Consider the following 17814-nt stretch of genomic DNA (forward strand, 5'->3'; position numbering starts at 1 on the left):
GATAGGGATAGGGATAGGGATAGGGATAGGGATAGGGATAGGGATAGGGATAGGGATAGGGATAGAAATAGGGATAGGGGAGGGACGGGGACGGGGAATATATATGGTAAGCGTGTTCAGTGGATACATGTAGAAGTATAATGCCCCGCTGCACCTTAATCGAAATAATTGCGGACAAATGTACCTACATAGAAACCTACGGATCCAAATGAAAATCTTATTTTTTGTAAACGTTTGAATAAGAATACTTTTATTACGCGGGCGAAGCCGCGGGTAAAAGCTAGTGGAAAATAAAGAACATGCTCAGAAATTAAATACTAACATACATAAGTAGTTTCTCCTAACTTTGGCAGAGATCGGACTGCCAGGGATCAGCAAGTAGCGATAAAAAGTTCTTTTACGTTTTTCCTGCTTTATCACTTAATTTACCGTTGTTTTAGATTAAGGCTGCGCTTCCACCAAAGATTTGAACGGCATGTGTAAACGTTGAAATATATCGAGAAAAGTTTAAAGTTTCTGGCTTACGAGTGTTTTTGGTATGATTTTGACATTCGTTTCTGTTGCAGTGTCGAATCAAAGAGTAAAATTATATAACAATGATATATTATATTATTATAAAACAATCATATAGTAAAAATATACATAAAAGACATTGAACATAACGTACTTACAAAATAAAACTTAAAGTAATAAAATAAAACTGACTAAGAATAAAACTTAAAATAATAAATTAAAACAACCTGAAAATAAAAATTATAACCTACCCCACGTGGCAAGCTACTCATCACACAGGCAGCATTCCCGCGCCGTGTCGCAATTGCAATACTTTATAACGATTTTTTAATGGAAATATTTGACTAATTGTATGTACTTATATCAACTTTCAGGAATGAAACAGACATAACAAATTGCCTATTGATCTTGTAATTAAGCTAGTTGTGAACTCACATTAACTTATTCCACAGCTCCCCTGCTACTTCCGTCAGTCTTATCTTAAGGGAGGATCTAAATTGAATCCTAGGAGGGGAGCAGCTAATAAAACAGCAACGTACGACGAACACACTAGTTCAGATACCGAGACGTGAACGGCGAAAAACTTTGCAGACTTGGATGACAAACAATAGGTGAGCGAAGCAAAAGATAAAATAGGTGCAGGTCTAAGCAGAAAATTAAATTTATCAATAGCATAACATAAAACAAACATAGATACAAGTACGAGACGGACCAGCCACTGAGGGTTCTTTGAAAAGTCAAAATTTTTTTTATTTGCAAAGACTTTTTCCGAAACTTGTAGTGTAAGGCGGTAAAATTTTTAGTTCCAGGCAAGGAAAAATTACCTAAATATCCTTGTGAAGGTCAAAATTCATATTCTTAGGGCACAAACGGTCAGCGTCTTTTTTACGTAACCCTGTTTTTTTCATAGGACTGAATAACTAAAATTAATATTAAATTTCAACTTAATAACCACGTATTCCTGAGTTAAACAGTCTGGTACCCAGTGTACCTACCAATTTTTTTATGCGTGGTATTATCGCCTTATTTATTTATTTATTTATTATTATCGCCTGCAGGCTAGCACACGATTGCCACGAGAGCAAGGACCGGAAAACCCCTTTTTAGGCTTAATCTTATCAATTTGCTTACCCCCTCAATTTGCTTACCAACCTGTATAGTAAGCTTATTTAAAGGTAACCTTTTTAAATTGGTAAGCTTATTGAAGCTGTTACCATAACTAATAACTAAGTTAACTCCGAAACCCTATCGTGATAGGGTTTTACTAACTGGTTTTCATAGGGTTATGGTAAGCAATATCTGTTCATTGTTGTTCTCTACAATAGCGAGTACATTCAAACTGGTTTACTACAGAGATCTCTGATCGTTGTTGGCGCGTGAACTCAAGGTTACGAAATTATATTGTTTTGACACTTATACACTATACAGAGTGAAATAAAAAGGACTGTGACTATTGAGGTCATCATAAACAACTTTTATTATGAGACCTATTGATGCTGAAATCGCGAAAAGAAATTGTTTGTTCCGTAGATATGACGAGCGGTATATGGCGATTTCGGCATAAGTAGGTTCCATAATAAATCTTGTTCATTAAACCTCAAAAGTCACTAATGTCACTATGCAAAGTTTGAAAGATCCTATTTATTTCACAGTGTATAATTTAGTTTCTGTTTTTAGGCATGTACTCGTAAGAGACATGCTAAAAATAAATAATTAATTACAATAATGAGCTCAATGTATCAATTTTTGAAGGATGATAATTCATCAACTTATTTATTTGATTTAAAAGTAAAGTAAGAACGCAATGTGATATGATATGACGTCATCTTGCTCCGGAAAAATGCATCTAACTGTAACTGCGCTGTTCGAGACAACGTATCAAGGGGGTACCCTCTATTTAGTATTTAATAGGGATAATAATATTATTAACTATAACTTTTTGTCACAAAATGAATTACGAGTACATATATACCTAATACATTTTTTATAACGCAATAGATCTGCGTTCGATCGAAGCTGAATGCACAAACGCTCACGAAACGAAACGCTCGTAGATATCTATCTCTATCGCTCTTGCGTATTGGCGCGACAGAGCCAGACTATCTTTCGCGGCGTTTCGTTTTCGAAGATAAAGAAACGTGTGTCGTGCCAAATATATTAAATTTATTTCAAGTTAAAATAAAAATAAAACTAAAACAATTCAAACACTATTAAATCGTCAATAAATGATTTTATCAATAGGTATCCGAAACTCACTTTTAATAGAGGCTACTTGGTCTTATATGTATAATAGTTTTTATTAGAACGTCCCACTTTGTCCCTAAATATAAAAATGAGATTTGCTTGTATGTTTAATAACAATGTTGCTTTAAGAACAATCGAAAAAGTGGGACGTTTTAATAAACTCGCTCATATATTATTTCAATTTTCAAAAAAATCGATAACTTTCACACTCACCTTGATATCGTACGCTTGTGACCAGAATAAACGTCACAGTCCAATCATAACTGCACTAATCTGTGTTTATAGTTCGTAGCCAAAGTCATCAAGTTAAACCGATAAACAAATAACAATCGAAAATAACAAAAACAACACAAAATTAACTACAATTATCACGTCCTTACTTAACCAGATCTTAAAGAGAATGCATAAGTACTAATACATAAATAACACCTGCGTGCAGCTAAATCGGATCAGGCCTCGTGTCATTCACGAGGACGCATGTCTTGATTCTTATTGTTATGCTATTAAAGGTTACAATTGTCCAACTCGCGCGTACTAGATTGTCAGCGTGCGAAACGAGCTCGTACAACTTCGGCAACGTTCGGATTATACGAAGGTTGCCGAATCTATCCAAGTGCGCTCAGCTAATTTTTAACGCTCAGCTTCTCTATGTTTTATTTAATATATTTTCGTTTTAAGAAAGATTTTACAAAAAAAAAAAACATTTCTTAGTAAATAAAGGTTTCAAGTAAAATAGTTCAAGTAAAACATTCTTTATTCAAATAATTTTATAAGAAGCACTTTCAAATCGTCTACAATGTACAATTATGTATATTCTTTTTTAAATAAATAGTAGAGCAATTAATTGATGCAATTAACAGCACATGTTGTTTTAAAACTACATAACTACCTACATCCTACATCTCTTTTGTAGATATAACGCGTTATTCTTCATATTTTTAAAACATAGCATTAAGATGAAAGATAACGAAAACGACTTTCATTACAAAAATATTATTTATACATAATATTATTTTATCTTTTTTTATACTACTTGCTAGAAATATTATCAGACAATTTGTTTTTCTTTTTTATAGTTTAACTAGGTATAGTTAATATATTAAACTTAATACTTATATTAAATGTTGCTATGAAATAGTAAAAGAGCGGGCAAAGTATGGACAAACAAGAGACTCGTGGAGGAAACTCTGTCTGTGTGTAGAGAGGTATTTCAAATTAGTTATTTAAGTTTAAATGACATGAAAAAATATTATTAAGTTATTTTAAATTGAACTTAATTCATAAAAGTTTGATAATATAAATGTAATATGTAAGTATGTAAATATAATAGGAATATAATAAGTAACCTAATTTAATTAAGCTTATATTCGAAACAATTTGAAATCAGTAATAAAACAGGATTTACATTTACTGATAAAATTATAATTCTGAGCCTTCGTCACTCTTAAAATAGAAAATATTTAAAAATACAATCTTAATTTTATGTTAGTTAATTAATTTAAATTTGACTATAACAGTTAACAAAGTTGGCGTAAATTGTATTACATATTAGGTATGTGTTAGAATTACGTTATTTTGGATGTCATACCATAGGCACATCTAACTAAATCACATTCTTAGTTATAGGCTCCACACGCCTTGCTATTCTTTGCTTTTCAAGTGGCCATCGGTTCGTCAATCTTTTATATATTCAGAAGAGCCATATTTTGAAGAAAAAAAAACTCGTTTAATTTTTTTTTGGTCTAAAAACACTTTTATAATCGGCATGTTTGGATGATTTACCTTTGAATTCCTAAAAATTCAAGAAAGATTTTAATTTTAAACTAATTCAAACAAAAGTTATGACCAAAAAACAAGTTTTTGACCATAAAATTGCTCATCTTTGATGACAAATATCACAGAAACAATAAGATGAGAAGTAATTATGAGATACTATTATGATTAACGATGATGCAGTTAATATAATAGGCTTTAGAAACAAACTATCATAATATCAATGGATTCATATCAAAGGTCATTGGCGCAGGGAAGGCCTTTAATAAAACATTGATAAATTTCATACTCCGTGCGTCAATAAGTGATACCTAATATATGTAGACACGCTATCAATAATCTTATTTAAATCTTATTAATCAGATACTTACTAACAAGAGAGTTTTTGTCAACAAACATTACAGACACAAAATAAGCAGATTCGAGGGCACGGTTAAGCCCATATTACCACGTTAACGCATGGTATTTTTCAACCACACAAAAGATAAGCATAACAAAGGATAAGGTAATACTACCATTTTACTGAACATATTTTAGTAGCGCCGAAGCAAGCAATAAAGACACTTGTTACTGTAGACTGGCTGTTGAAAGTTGAGACAATTTAAAATGGATAAAAATAATAGTAAAAGGTTGCTGCCGTTCCCTTCGAATTTCCCAGAAGACTACAAAAATTTTGTTAGAAGTCTCAAAATGCAGAAGAGAAATCAAACTGGTAAGTACTCAATACACACATAACGACGTTAAAATTTATTTCCTTATTATTTATTTATACTTTATTGCACAAATTATCAATAAAAAGTACAAATGGCGGACTTAACGCCTTAAGGCATTCTCTACCAGTCAACCAAATTATGTACTTATATACTTTTTTTGTGATTTACCTAATAATGATTTGTTTTTCGATATAGATGTGTGTCATAATTTAATGTTTATAATACCTGTATAATCTAATTTGTTTCAGATCCCAAGGTCGATCAGGATATGGATACAAAGCAGGAAAATATTCCAGACTCCATCCTCGATCAGGATAGGGATACAAAGGGGGAAAACATTGTAGATTCCAAGGTCGATCAGGATAGGGGTACAAATCGGGATAATATTGTATCTGATTTTAGAACCTTAATCAAAGACGTGCCGGATGAGAAATTGGATGAAAATGTGGGAAAGAGTAAAGTTTGTTACAAAACTTTACCAACCTGTAACTTTAAAGTTACAATTAGATTAATAGTTTTAGTGTTTATAATTTTGTTAAGGTGTGTTGTTCGATATGATGTTTAATTTTTAGTTGTAAAGACTGATTGTTACGTTTGTTGATTTGCTATTATACGATTATAATATTATGTTTATGTATTATTTAAGAATTTTGCTAAGATATGTTGTTGATTATGATTATGATGTTAAATTTTCAATTGTAAAGACTAATTATTACGTGTGTTGATTTTTTATTCTATTGTAATATTATATTTATCTATTATTTTACATTTATTAATCATGTGAATATTTGTAGTTGCAATTTATAGTAAATATCTGAATCGGATTGTGCTTTGTGTAAAATTACTTGGCTGTTGTGTTGATATAAAATAATGATAGAAACATATCTAGTGTTAATTAGGTAGGTAGAGGCCGTAGAGGTAGTTATTATCTTAATCGTTTAAATTAATTGTTAAAGATTTCCTTATTTTATTAAACATTTAAAAGACCCAACGAGTTTTATTTTACATAGTTACATGTCATAGTCAAACGCAAAACGTCCCACTTTGTCGCTAATCGTAAAGATGAGATTTGTATGTACAGCAGCTTTATAGCAATCGACAAAGTGGGACATTTTACTAAACTGGATCACAAATGTTCCAAAGTCTAGTTTAACGGAACGTTTGACTATTTCCTACCTAGAATCAGCCATGTACTTAAATCCAAACAAACAATAATAGCATTATATTGTTTTTCTAAAAATATTACATAGCAAAAAAGTGTTAATTTAATTCATACTTTTACCTGCAATCTCCTCGCAAAAAGAATAGTTGGGTACTAAAATAAAAGGGTTGGGATATCATAGTTAGGTACGAATTACTTTTAAAGAAGCATTGTAAAAAAGTGACACTTACGAACACTATTTATTTAATTTAGAAATGGCCCCGACTTAAAATTGCTCCGAGACAGAAACACAACACAAAGCACTATAATCACTGTTCACTCACTCAGGTCATTGTTTTCAATTTTAGCTTAAGGACTCACAGTCTATTATTGTTTGAATCGCACATGTCGACGTCACCCGGCGAAAAAACTTGTTTTCTAACTCGATGCGGCGCGCGTCGTAGCGTAGAGACAATAGAGACTGTGCCGACAGTGGTTATTCAATAATAAGTTGAATTTCAATATGCGCACAGATCAAATTTGCTTGAACGGTTTAATAACAGGGATGATAGGGTAACCGTTAACACTGGGTTTGGTTTTCGTTAGAGGTTAATTAAGTTAACTATATCTGATACGCTTACCCTATCAAACTGTTACCCTTAAAAAAGGTTACCTTTATCGTTGGGGTTTTTATAACCACTTCTAAAATAAGCCTATGAAAAACCCCGGTTATGGTAAGCGGTTCCGGTCCCTGCACGAGAGTATGTCGCCTCGAAATATCTTCTTATAATTGTATTATTGACATAAATAAGGACGGGTAGTCTATCTCGCGGCGACATACTCTAGCGCCAATCATGTGCTAACCTGCTGAAATGTATTTTCCAAATACCTATCAGTGGCGGCTGGTGAAAATTTTTGCTAGGCAACACTGAGCAAAAAGACACCTACCTTAACATTAGGTACTTTACTAGTAATCAATTTTAGGCAAGCCGGTGGGAATCGGCTTGTATGGACCAGCCGCTGCTGATACCTATCCTAGTAGCCGAAGAGAAAACGCAATTAATTCAAACAAATATAACACAATCATTGCATATAAACCTACTCAGTCAGTATAAGCGCGGTGCATCAGTATCGGCACCCCGATCGTTTGTTACAGTCACGGCGCGGGATGAAAGCCGCGACACGGAACGTCTCTTCACGACCCACTAGCCAGGGGTATGGACACTCCTGTCTGGGCACACTAGGCGCATTCATTGTTGTTTCGGTATATTTAGGGCACATTTGATTTTGTTAGGTAGGTGACTTACTGTTTTTAAAATATGCCGTTTTTTCTTCCCATCTGTTCCCGCCAAAATGAGACGCGGAAACAGATGGAAATGATTCATATGAATGTGCCTACCAGCAGTGGCTGGTTCATACAAGCCGATCCCCAACGGCTTGCCTAAAATTGATTACTAGTACCGTATCTAATGTTAAGGTAGGTTTCTTTTTGCTCAATGTTGCCTTGCAGAAGTTTTCACCTGCCGCCACTGGCACCTACTCTCTTCTTTGCCCACTAGAAACTAATGGAACACTTTTAAATATTTCTGTAAAAAACAAGTTTTTCCAGTCGAGTTGTACGATATAGTACATTACGATACAAGTGCGTAAAAAAGGAAGTTCGAAATGAATGAATCGCGATAAATTAAAACACGACCGAAGGGAGTGTTTTAAATCGATACTGAAAAACGTCGTACGATGCACGTGCAAAAAGGAAATTCGTAACTCGTGTCGATTTAAAACACTCCCTTCGGTCGTGTTTTAATTTATCGCCACTCGTTTCGAACTTCCTTTTTTACGCACTTGTATCGTAATGTAATATTATATCTAAAATTCGAAACTGTAATTTTAAAACTACTAACTTTTACCCTGATTTCTCAGGCTACGGTGGTGAAAAATGGTGATTATCAATTCCTAACAGTATTTTCTAACACATTATATATAAATCAGCCTTGAGAATTAAGGAAAGTTAGTGTTTAAAAAAAAGCCTTTGTAAATACCAATCGTGCAGCAGTGAATAACCACAGTCATTTGCTCTCAGTGCGTCACCTACCCGTATTTCATGTATATATAACCGTATCGGAAATTCTTCGCATTTCTCTGGTGATTGTCCCCACGACTTTATCAGGACGTCGCCGATATCCGTTCCATTATGGCGCGGATAAAACTTTGATTTGATTCCGAACAACTTGTGTGGTATAACAAAAGACTAGATTTGCAACTTTCAATCGCCAACTTTTCTTTTAGCGAGTTTCCGAGCGGAGATGATGAAGTCATTCTTTTTACTTTGGGAATATTTAACTGTTCGGAAAGTTTCTCTTAATATAAGGTGGCGGTAAATTTCGTGAAATGAAACGGTGGGCGTTAATGGATGGGCTCATGTTTGGAAGAGTTGGTTTATTGGGAATAAATAGCCAATATGGGAAAAAAACTGAAAGTTTTCCTCGTGTATATGTGTACTTTGTGCCCAGAGTTGTGACATTGTAATCATTGACACTGTTTGCTGGAGCTATTATACTCCCTCCTTTAAATTAATGACATGAAAGAAATACGTTTACCTATATAATATAAGAAGTGGTAACCCAACCCAAATCCCACAGTTAACTTCTACGACACCCACGGGAAGACAGGGGGGATTGTGGCGTAGGCAAGAGGCTGGCAACCTGTCACTGCAATGTCACAATTTTCGATTTCTTTTAACCTCTTAATTGCCAAAAGTGGCACTGAGACTTTAGTAGTTTCATGTGCTCTGCCTACCCCTTTATGGGCGTGATTGTATGTATGTAAGAAGTGGTAACACAAAATGAGTTTTATTTCAGTAGTAGAATGAGTTCTTATAAACATATTGTCTAACCGATGTATATTATTATTATTAAGAGCCCATATTGTCCCACTGTTGGGCAAAGGCCTCCCTCAAATTCCTCCACGCATCCCTATCCCCTGAAGTCCCCACCAGTCCTCGTCAAAGGCGTCAAGCTCGTCACGCCATCTCTGGCGAGGTCTACCGCGATGCCTTACAGTTTGTAGTACCCAACGTATGGCTATCTTGGCCCACAGGGCATCCGGCATCCGGCAGAAGTGTCCCGTCCGGTCCCATTTAAGCTTGGCGGCAGTTGTAACTACGTATATCTATAGTTTAATTCAAAACTATTTGATTCATTGGCCGTACGATCTAATAAAAATGTGCTCCAGGTTTAAAAGACACATATGCTCATACATGTCCCTATATAAAAACCAACCGTCAGCGACTGTTAACTCCGACCTAAATATTTCCGAGAACTTTATGAAGCCGCGGCTGCAGCAGTCGTTTTGATTGATGACGAGCGGTACGGTATATCTAGAGTAATTACGGTTTACACCAGTGCACTGCCGACATTTCTTACTCTTGTGGCTTTGCTAAGCTAGGAGGTGTGTTAACATACTCAGATTATAAGTGCTTACATAAGATCAGCAGTTTTTATATGGTATACTAGAGTAATTAAGGTTTACACTAGTGCAGTACCGACGTTTCTTACTCTGTGGCATTTGCTTTGCTAAGCTGAGAGGTGTTTCAAGAACTTTATCAGATTATAAGTGCTTACATAAGGTCCGGAGGTCGCCGGTGTGAACCCCGACTCGCACCAATGACTTTTTCAGAACTTATGTGCGAAATCTCATTTGATATTTGCCAGTCACTTTTCGGTGAAGGACAACATCGTGAGGAAACCGGACTAATTCAATAAGGTCTAGTTACCCTTCGGATTGGAAGGTCAGATGGCAGTCGCTTTCGTAAGACTAGTGCCTATGCCAAATCTTGGGATTACTTGTCAAAGCGGACCCCAGGCTCCCATGAGTCGTGGCAAGTGCCGGGATAACGCAAGGAGGATGATGAAGTACACTTAAATGTAATTGGTTGCCCTGAAAACCAGCGCCATGGCTAACTTAGTTAGTCATCGGCATATGCTGAGTGGCAACCATTTTGGTGTATAAAGTGTTATTAGACTAAGATATAATAGGTTAAGTTTCCATTTTTTTATACACCAAATAAACGTTTCTTTCTTTATTTCTTTCTTTCAAATGAGACCGTTATATAAGAACAGTTTTTTTTATATGGTATACCTAAGTAGAGTAATTACGGTTTACACGAGTGCAGTGCCGGCATATTTCTTATTCTGTGGTATTTACTTAGCTGAGCTAAGAGGTGTGTTCAGCTTATAATTAGTGCTTACATAAGAAAAACAGTTTTTATATTAAATTTCAAGTTTTACAACTCTAGCCAACAACCCTTTGTGAAAGGAATTGTTTATTTTACATTTTTTTTTTTTTAGATAGCCCGTTTATGTGTCCCACTGCTGGGCAAAGGCCTCTCCCCGTGATTTCCACAGCTCCCGTTGGTGTGCTATTTCTGGCCAATTAGTCATGAAGGTGTCAAAGTCGTCCCGCCATCTCCGTCTGGGCCTTCCACGTCCGCGCTTAATTTGAGGCATCCACTTGGTGGCTATGCTGGCCCACCTATCCGGGTGCATGCGACAAACGTGGCCTGCCCAGTCCCACTTTAGTCTGGCGGTTTTCTCCCCCACATCAGCTATTCGTGTTTTGGAGCGCAGTGTAGTGTTTCGGATGCGATCCATCCTAGTAACACCTAAAATACTGCGCTCCATTGCTCGTTGGCAAACCTTCAATTTGGACTTCTGACCCTCGGTGAATGACCACGTTTGGGCACCGTAGGTGAGGACAGGCAGAATACACATGTCAACGAGTTTGCGCTTCAGTGACATTGGAAGGTCGCCCTTCATTAGCTCTTTCATGGACCAGTAGCTCTTCCATGCATTTTGAACTCGGCGCTCAACTTCCTTGTCTTGCCGATCGTTGAAAGAGACTAACTGGCCCAAGTAAATATACTCGTTGACGTATTGTATAGTCTGCCCGTCTAACTTTACCCCAAGTTTCGTGCTATTAGTCATCACCTGGGTCTTTTCGCGATTCATTTGAAGTCCAACTTGAAGGCTCGCGTCGCTCAGGTCTTGGAGCATTTGCTGAAGTTCTGTGGCGGAGGAAGCAAAAAGAACAATGTCGTCGGCAAAACGGAGGTTTGACAACCTCTTATTACCGACGACTATTCCCTTTTCCTCCCAAGAAGCCGCCAGGCTGCTGAAAATTTCCTCCAATAATAATCTAACAAATGAAATATTCCTCTTTCTGCTCTAACCATAACTCCCCAAGATTGCCACAAAGGGCCCAACAGAATCCTGTTTATGGAAGCTAAAATCGTTTTCTTTATTAAAGTTCAGGTTTGTGATAGGTGCGTCCCCGATCCATAAGGGCCTTATCACACTTGAGATTTGCGGGCGAGGTAAAGGATAAGCGAACGCGCAGCGAGTTCGTCGCGAACGAATTCGCCGCGAGTGCGTCACGATATCTATTGCAACGGTGTTTGAATCTTCCGAAGATGCCATTATTGTTGCTTGTCCGTCCGCTCACATTCGTGATAATAAATTGAAACCAAGTGGGTAGACATTAATTTTGCTGACGAAAATACGGCATGACGTGACGTCAGGCCCCGTAGCCGAATGGCATTTCTGCGACGCGAAACGAAAACTAACGCCGCGAAAGATAGTCTGGCTCTGTCGCACCAATACGCAAGAGCGATAGAGATAGATATCTACGAGCGTTTCGTTTCGTGAGCGTTTGTCCCACTCGGCTACGTACCCTGAACTCTAGACGCGGCGAACTCACTGCGCACTCGCGGCGAAATCGTGCACTCGCAACGAAATAGTTACACGCTCGCTGTGAGTGAACTCGCTGCGATGTCGCCTCGCTTGCAACTCGTCGCAAGTGTGATAAGGCCCTAAGGCGGAGGTCCCAGAGGAAATAAGTAGGGCCAGAATGACTATGACAACATAGCTTACTGGCTTACAGCCCCTTTTATTACCTAGCCTATTATGGTGGTGCAGCTGAAAATCTAGGTGAGTATAAACCTATGTTATCAGTTCAATTATGGTTGGTACTTTTGTGTGTCCGGATAATCTTTATTTATGGGCCAGTGGAACGGTGTGATTTGTATATTAGTAGTATTTGTGCAGTGGCGTTACATTTATGTAAATTTATATTTGTAAAGTTTGGAAAGCTGGTTGTTGACTAGAGTTGTGCCTATCACACGGATCGCTTTGCTGTCATTGTCACTCCTCGGCTCTTTGCTCTTTTCGCTCCCATTCTGTTGCGCGTGTGTGAGTGTACTAAATGTACTAGAGACCAGAATCATTTGGGAGTAGTTCGGTCTAGTACAGTGCAGGCAATCGTGTCTTTTCTTTTGTACTAAATATTAGTACATGTACTACACAAGCCTATTGTTGATTTTACTAAACTTAATCCTTTACTGGGAAATATGTCAGGTGCCGTAGCCGAATGGCATTTCTGCGACGCCAAACGAAAACGAAACGCCGCGAAAGGTAGTCTGGCTCTGTCGCGCCAATACGCAAGAGCGATAGAGATAGATATCTACGAACGTTTTGTGTCGTGAGCGTTTGTACCATTCAGCTACGTACCCAGCCGGCGTATCATGCTTCTAATTTTATCACTTATCCACGTGGATAAGACGTCTGTCACGCTTTAGCAAGTATGTCAGTGTGAGAGTGACAGATGTCTTATCCACGTGGATAAGTGATAAAATTGGAAGCATGGTAGGCCAGCTGGTATTTAAACTTGAAATTGGTTGGAGTCTAATATGAATATTAAAATAATATCACGGATATGTAAGATGACGAGATATTAATCAGCACTACAATTAGTATAAAATTTTGTCGCTTCCCACTGTCTGTCTGTATGTATGCTTAGATCTTTAAAAGTACGCAATGAATTTTGATGCGATTTGTTTTAATAGACCTTTAAAAAGACGGCATGGGTCACTAGTTAGGGTAAATAACAAAATTATTATTTAAAAATGCGTGTGACTTTTGATCGATAAGCGTAGGTGGACATGAGGTTTTGCCATACCCTATTCCTATTACTAATAGGGCGTTAGGCCGTTTTCACATTATCGGATCCGATATCGGATGTAGGAAAGATGTAAAATGTAAGATTTATGCGCTTCCAGGTCTTTATTTGTGTATTTGATAGATCATTATTACTAAAATACGATATAAAACGCAAAAATTGCGGATTTAATGCAGATGGCACTTTCCTACAACAGTTTTTGTCCGAGGCACCATCGGACTGCCGATATCGGCAGGACGCTTCCGACATTTTTGGCATGCCGAACACCCCCCCCCCCCCCAGCTGTCGGCCGATAATATTTGTATGTGTGCGTATATAATGTAGGTATACGTTTGTAGTAGTGTGCGTGACAAAAATGAAAAATGGCGTCTATTAAACAGCTGTTAATGATGAATTTCTGTTGAAAAAAAAAAAAAGATTGTAATTCATCGGTCCGAATTGCGGATACCTATTTTTCATGTTTTAGTAGATATAGTTAAATGTAAAATTATTTATTTTACCTGCACACACTTGAGTATTTTTATGCTCGTTATTTTAATTTTACAATAAAATATTTGAAATATAGTGCTTATAATTATTAAATACACCGTGTTTCACTTAACACTAAAAACCTGAAAACAGTTTGTTCAGAATCGAGAGTAGAATCGATTGAGCTATATCTTGATGGGGCTAATATTTTTATTTAAATTAGTATTATTAGTTATTTTTTACGTGCCCATTCTATTGTACTCGTAATACAACATTGTGTATATCGCATTGCTAGAGGTTGTTTACCTTTTTTCAGTATTTAGCAGTGGCGGGGCGTGAAAATTTTCGTTGGTAAAGCCGGAGGGGTTTTTGGCATCTGTTTTGTATGGACTTCCACAGATACTGGAGAATTTTAGGGAACCCTTTGGGAATCGAGTTGTATCGACGCTCCGCCACTGGTATTTAGGGGTATTAATACTGGCCGGTTACTTGGACGATTATTTTTTCCGCTACTAGTTTGACGTTGTTTGTCAGTTTAATCTTAATGTTTATCATAAGTCATAACAAATTGAACTCGTACCTAATTACAACCTTGTCATTTTGAATATTGAGTTTATTTGCTTACTGCGATTACCTGTCCAATTTGAAGTTTACTGTGACAAAGCTTTAAAGTGTTTTACAGTGACATCTTAGCTGTCTATTGGTAAACCTTATGTCGTTGCAGTAACATACACAAATAAATAGTCTTATGGTTTAACTATGATGGTAGTTAGCAATTACTTTATTGAGTGTAGAGCTAAAAGTCAAGTAGAGCTGTACAGAAAATTAAAAATTCAATTAAAAAAAAAGTAACGATCAGATTAAAAGATGAATACTCTAGATGAGTTTAAAAAAATAAAAATCAGTTGGGGTGTCTGAGGTTTTGAGTGATACCGGAAACACCGTGTATAAAACTTTTTAAAAATATTTTTTGATACAAAATCATACTTCATTGATTTGGAACAATGCGATTTATCGGACCGACATCCGACACTATCGGAAGCGTTTATCGGGTGTAGGATGTCGGTCCTACATCCGATATCGGATCGGATAATGTGAAAACGGCCTTAGGGTCTATGAGATACCATTATTTTGTAACAACTTGTACCTATTCACCATGGTGCAATAAACATATATAAATAATTATGAACTTAACACGTTAAAAGTATGTATGCCACTCGTACGTACAGTGCGTTCATAACAAGCATTCAAAAAGAATTTGACTAGGTATATTTTTCTCATTTCAAATTCTTAGCAGCCGTCTAGAATCGTAAAAAGCGGATTATACGGAGTGAGCTCTCGCGTATAGAATTCGTGAGAAGAACTGAGTCGGCAATATGGGTCTTATTTACTTCTCGACACTAAGCTGCATATAATGAAAACGCACTGTCGTGTCGGGGCGTCAAACGGCGGCGCAAGTAAAAATACAATACTGGGAATAGACAGTCTTGATACTTGAGTCTGAAGACGTTAAGCTTATTAACAGAAGCTAACCGGTATATTGCTTTTTCTTCAATTCATTTTTAATAGCATTAGGAAGAAGTAGTTCGTAAAATAGAATCGTAATTCACTTGTTCGGTCATTAAATTTATCAGTGTATATGTCGCAGGGAAATGGCCAAAACAGAGATTTCATCAAATCACTAAGGGATATGATCAAATCACGCAGGATGTCAAAATGGCGAATCCATTTTATCATTTCTCTAGAAAATTTCAGTCATTTGACTAAATCCCTTACTCTGTTTAGTGAAATCACAAAATCTACCAATAGACACGCCACGTTTTGACATTTCACTAGATTTGTTTAGCAATTTGATAAAATCCCTGAACCACGTCAGTAAGTTGACGAAACGAGCTTATAAAGTCAACTAGTTTTATCATTTCGCTAAACAAGTTCAGAGAAAAGACAAAATGTTTTAACAAATATGAAAATAATTTAAAATGAAACATTTTTAGCTTTGTTACTTCACTTATTCTTTATTTTTTTTCTTATTTATAGAAAAGCAAAAACTCTTAAAAACGGATTCAATTTTACCATTTCACTAATCTAGTTAAGGATTCAATCAAATCAAATGACAAAGGCAAGAGTCTAATAAATCTAATTGGATATATTAGATTCTTGGCTTTGTCATTTCATGAAACCAGTTCAGACATTTGATCAAATCGCCAGTTGAGACTTTATCATTTCCCTAAATTTGTTTAGGGAAATGTTAAAACTAGTTGATATTTGAGTTCGTTTCGTCAACTCACTGTTGCGGTTCAGGGATTTTATCAAATCCCTAAACAAATCTAGTGAAATGACAAAACGTGGCGTGTCTATTGGCTGATTTTGTGATCTCACTAAACAGAGTCAGGGATTTAGTCAAATGACTGAAATTTTCTAGAGAAATGATGAAATGGATTCGCCATTTTGACATCCTGCGTGATTTGATCAAATCCCTTAGAGATTTGATCAAATCTCTGTTTTGGCCATTTCCCTGCGACATATATAAATAGCCACCAATAATACATCGTTTTTACTAATCTCGGAAATCAAAGACACAGGTAACACCTAAGTTTTTCATGGCACGAAATCATCACGAACCTTGTTATACAAAATCCTTGATATTTTAATTAATTCAACAAAGTCTACAACAAAGTATACATTTCTCAAAATAAAAAAAAAATAATGTCAAACTGGTGCGCCAAATATTTAGTAAGGTACAGCGGGGCAAATCTCGACTGGGGGACAAATGTAAATGGTCCATTTTATACAATGTTTTACAATGCTTACATTATTAAATAGTGTCCACAGGTTATATATGGTAAGCGTGTTCAGTGGATACATGTAGAACTCAACATCATAGTGTAAAAATGGAAACAATAGATCAGTTACAATTGCCCCCAAGTCAAGATTTGCCCAGCTGTACCTTATCCTTTAAAAATAACGTCGTTATTATTCTAAGTATATTATGGAATTACGGACTTTATAATTACGAGAAAGTACAAGAAATAATTTGTCAATTATCGTCATGCAAACATTTTTATTATGAGCAATTTTTACGTCAACGATGAATTACCTACTACTTATATTCCAACATAAAATCAGTGGTCAAGCAAGTATTATAATTATCTTAATTTCCCTTGTTTGCAAACATTTCATGGTTATGTGCTTTTAACACGTTAACTCTATAATATTTTCATTTGTGTATAATTTCTCGTGAACATGCAATAAATTGCTTACTGTTGTTTATGTGCTAAGGGCGACCCTACATAAAAAAAGGTTTTAATTTTATTTTACCGTCTTTTTAATCATGTTTGCAAAGGACTAGAATTGCTGTACAGCGCGCGATGCGTGCACAATAAATGAAAATTAAATTATTTGTGATATCGTACCAATTTTTCTGTTTCACACATTCTAAAATACCTATACAAATATGAAAAGTATTAAGCACAATGATAAAATACTACCAAAGGAATTTGGCTTTGGCTAAAATTATCTATGATAATTAAAAATTAGTATTGTGAAAACTTTTTTTAGGATAAAATAATTAGAGATATTGTTTATTCTCCAAAACAAGTATTTTAAAGGACATATTCCTTTTATTTCTAATCTGACGCAAAAATCATGTATGAGATACTGCAGATATTCTTGTCAAGTATCAACACAACTGATGCCTCCTAGAGGAAGGGGCAGAGTCGCGGTTGCTTACTTATCCGCGCACGACGCCGTCTTGTCACTTGTCGCACGCGACGTCGACTTTTCACTATTGCGTCGAATGCTATAGTTTCCATCGCTCAGAATATCACCCCTTATACTAGCGACTAATTGGATGGAAACTGCGTGTAGTGAGGAGATTAAATAACCCCGAGGTGTTATCGTACCATTTCCTGATTGAAATGGTGGGATATAAAGAGGAATTTATTTATATGA

General features: G+C 36.2%; 1 protein-coding gene across 1 annotated transcript; it reads left to right on the top strand.

Annotated features, from left to right (window-relative positions):
* Positions 1-4192: 4192 nt before the first annotated feature.
* LOC125225761 lies at positions 4193-6497 on the top strand. The gene is made up of 2 exons (XM_048129605.1): positions 4193-5242; positions 5492-6497. Exons 1-2 carry the CDS (start codon positions 5137-5139, stop codon positions 5806-5808), a joined length of 423 nt encoding a protein of 140 aa, XP_047985562.1. The 5' UTR covers positions 4193-5136; the 3' UTR covers positions 5809-6497.
* Positions 6498-17814: the final 11317 nt, after the last annotated feature.

This window comes from Leguminivora glycinivorella, chromosome 4 (genome assembly GCF_023078275.1).
Source record: "Leguminivora glycinivorella isolate SPB_JAAS2020 chromosome 4, LegGlyc_1.1, whole genome shotgun sequence".
Classification (NCBI taxonomy): Eukaryota; Metazoa; Arthropoda; class Insecta; order Lepidoptera; family Tortricidae; genus Leguminivora; species Leguminivora glycinivorella.

What these genes read in the sequence shown, in the direction of transcription:
- LOC125225761 (XM_048129605.1), top strand. Translation starts at nt 5,137, where the DNA reads ATGGATAAAAATAATAGTAAAAGGTTGCTGCCGTTCCCTTCGAATTTC. An exon ending in GCAGAAGAGAAATCAAACTG is followed by an intron (nt 5,243 to 5,491) that starts GTAAGTACTCAA and finishes AATTTGTTTCAG; the next exon opens with ATCCCAAGGTCGATCAGGAT.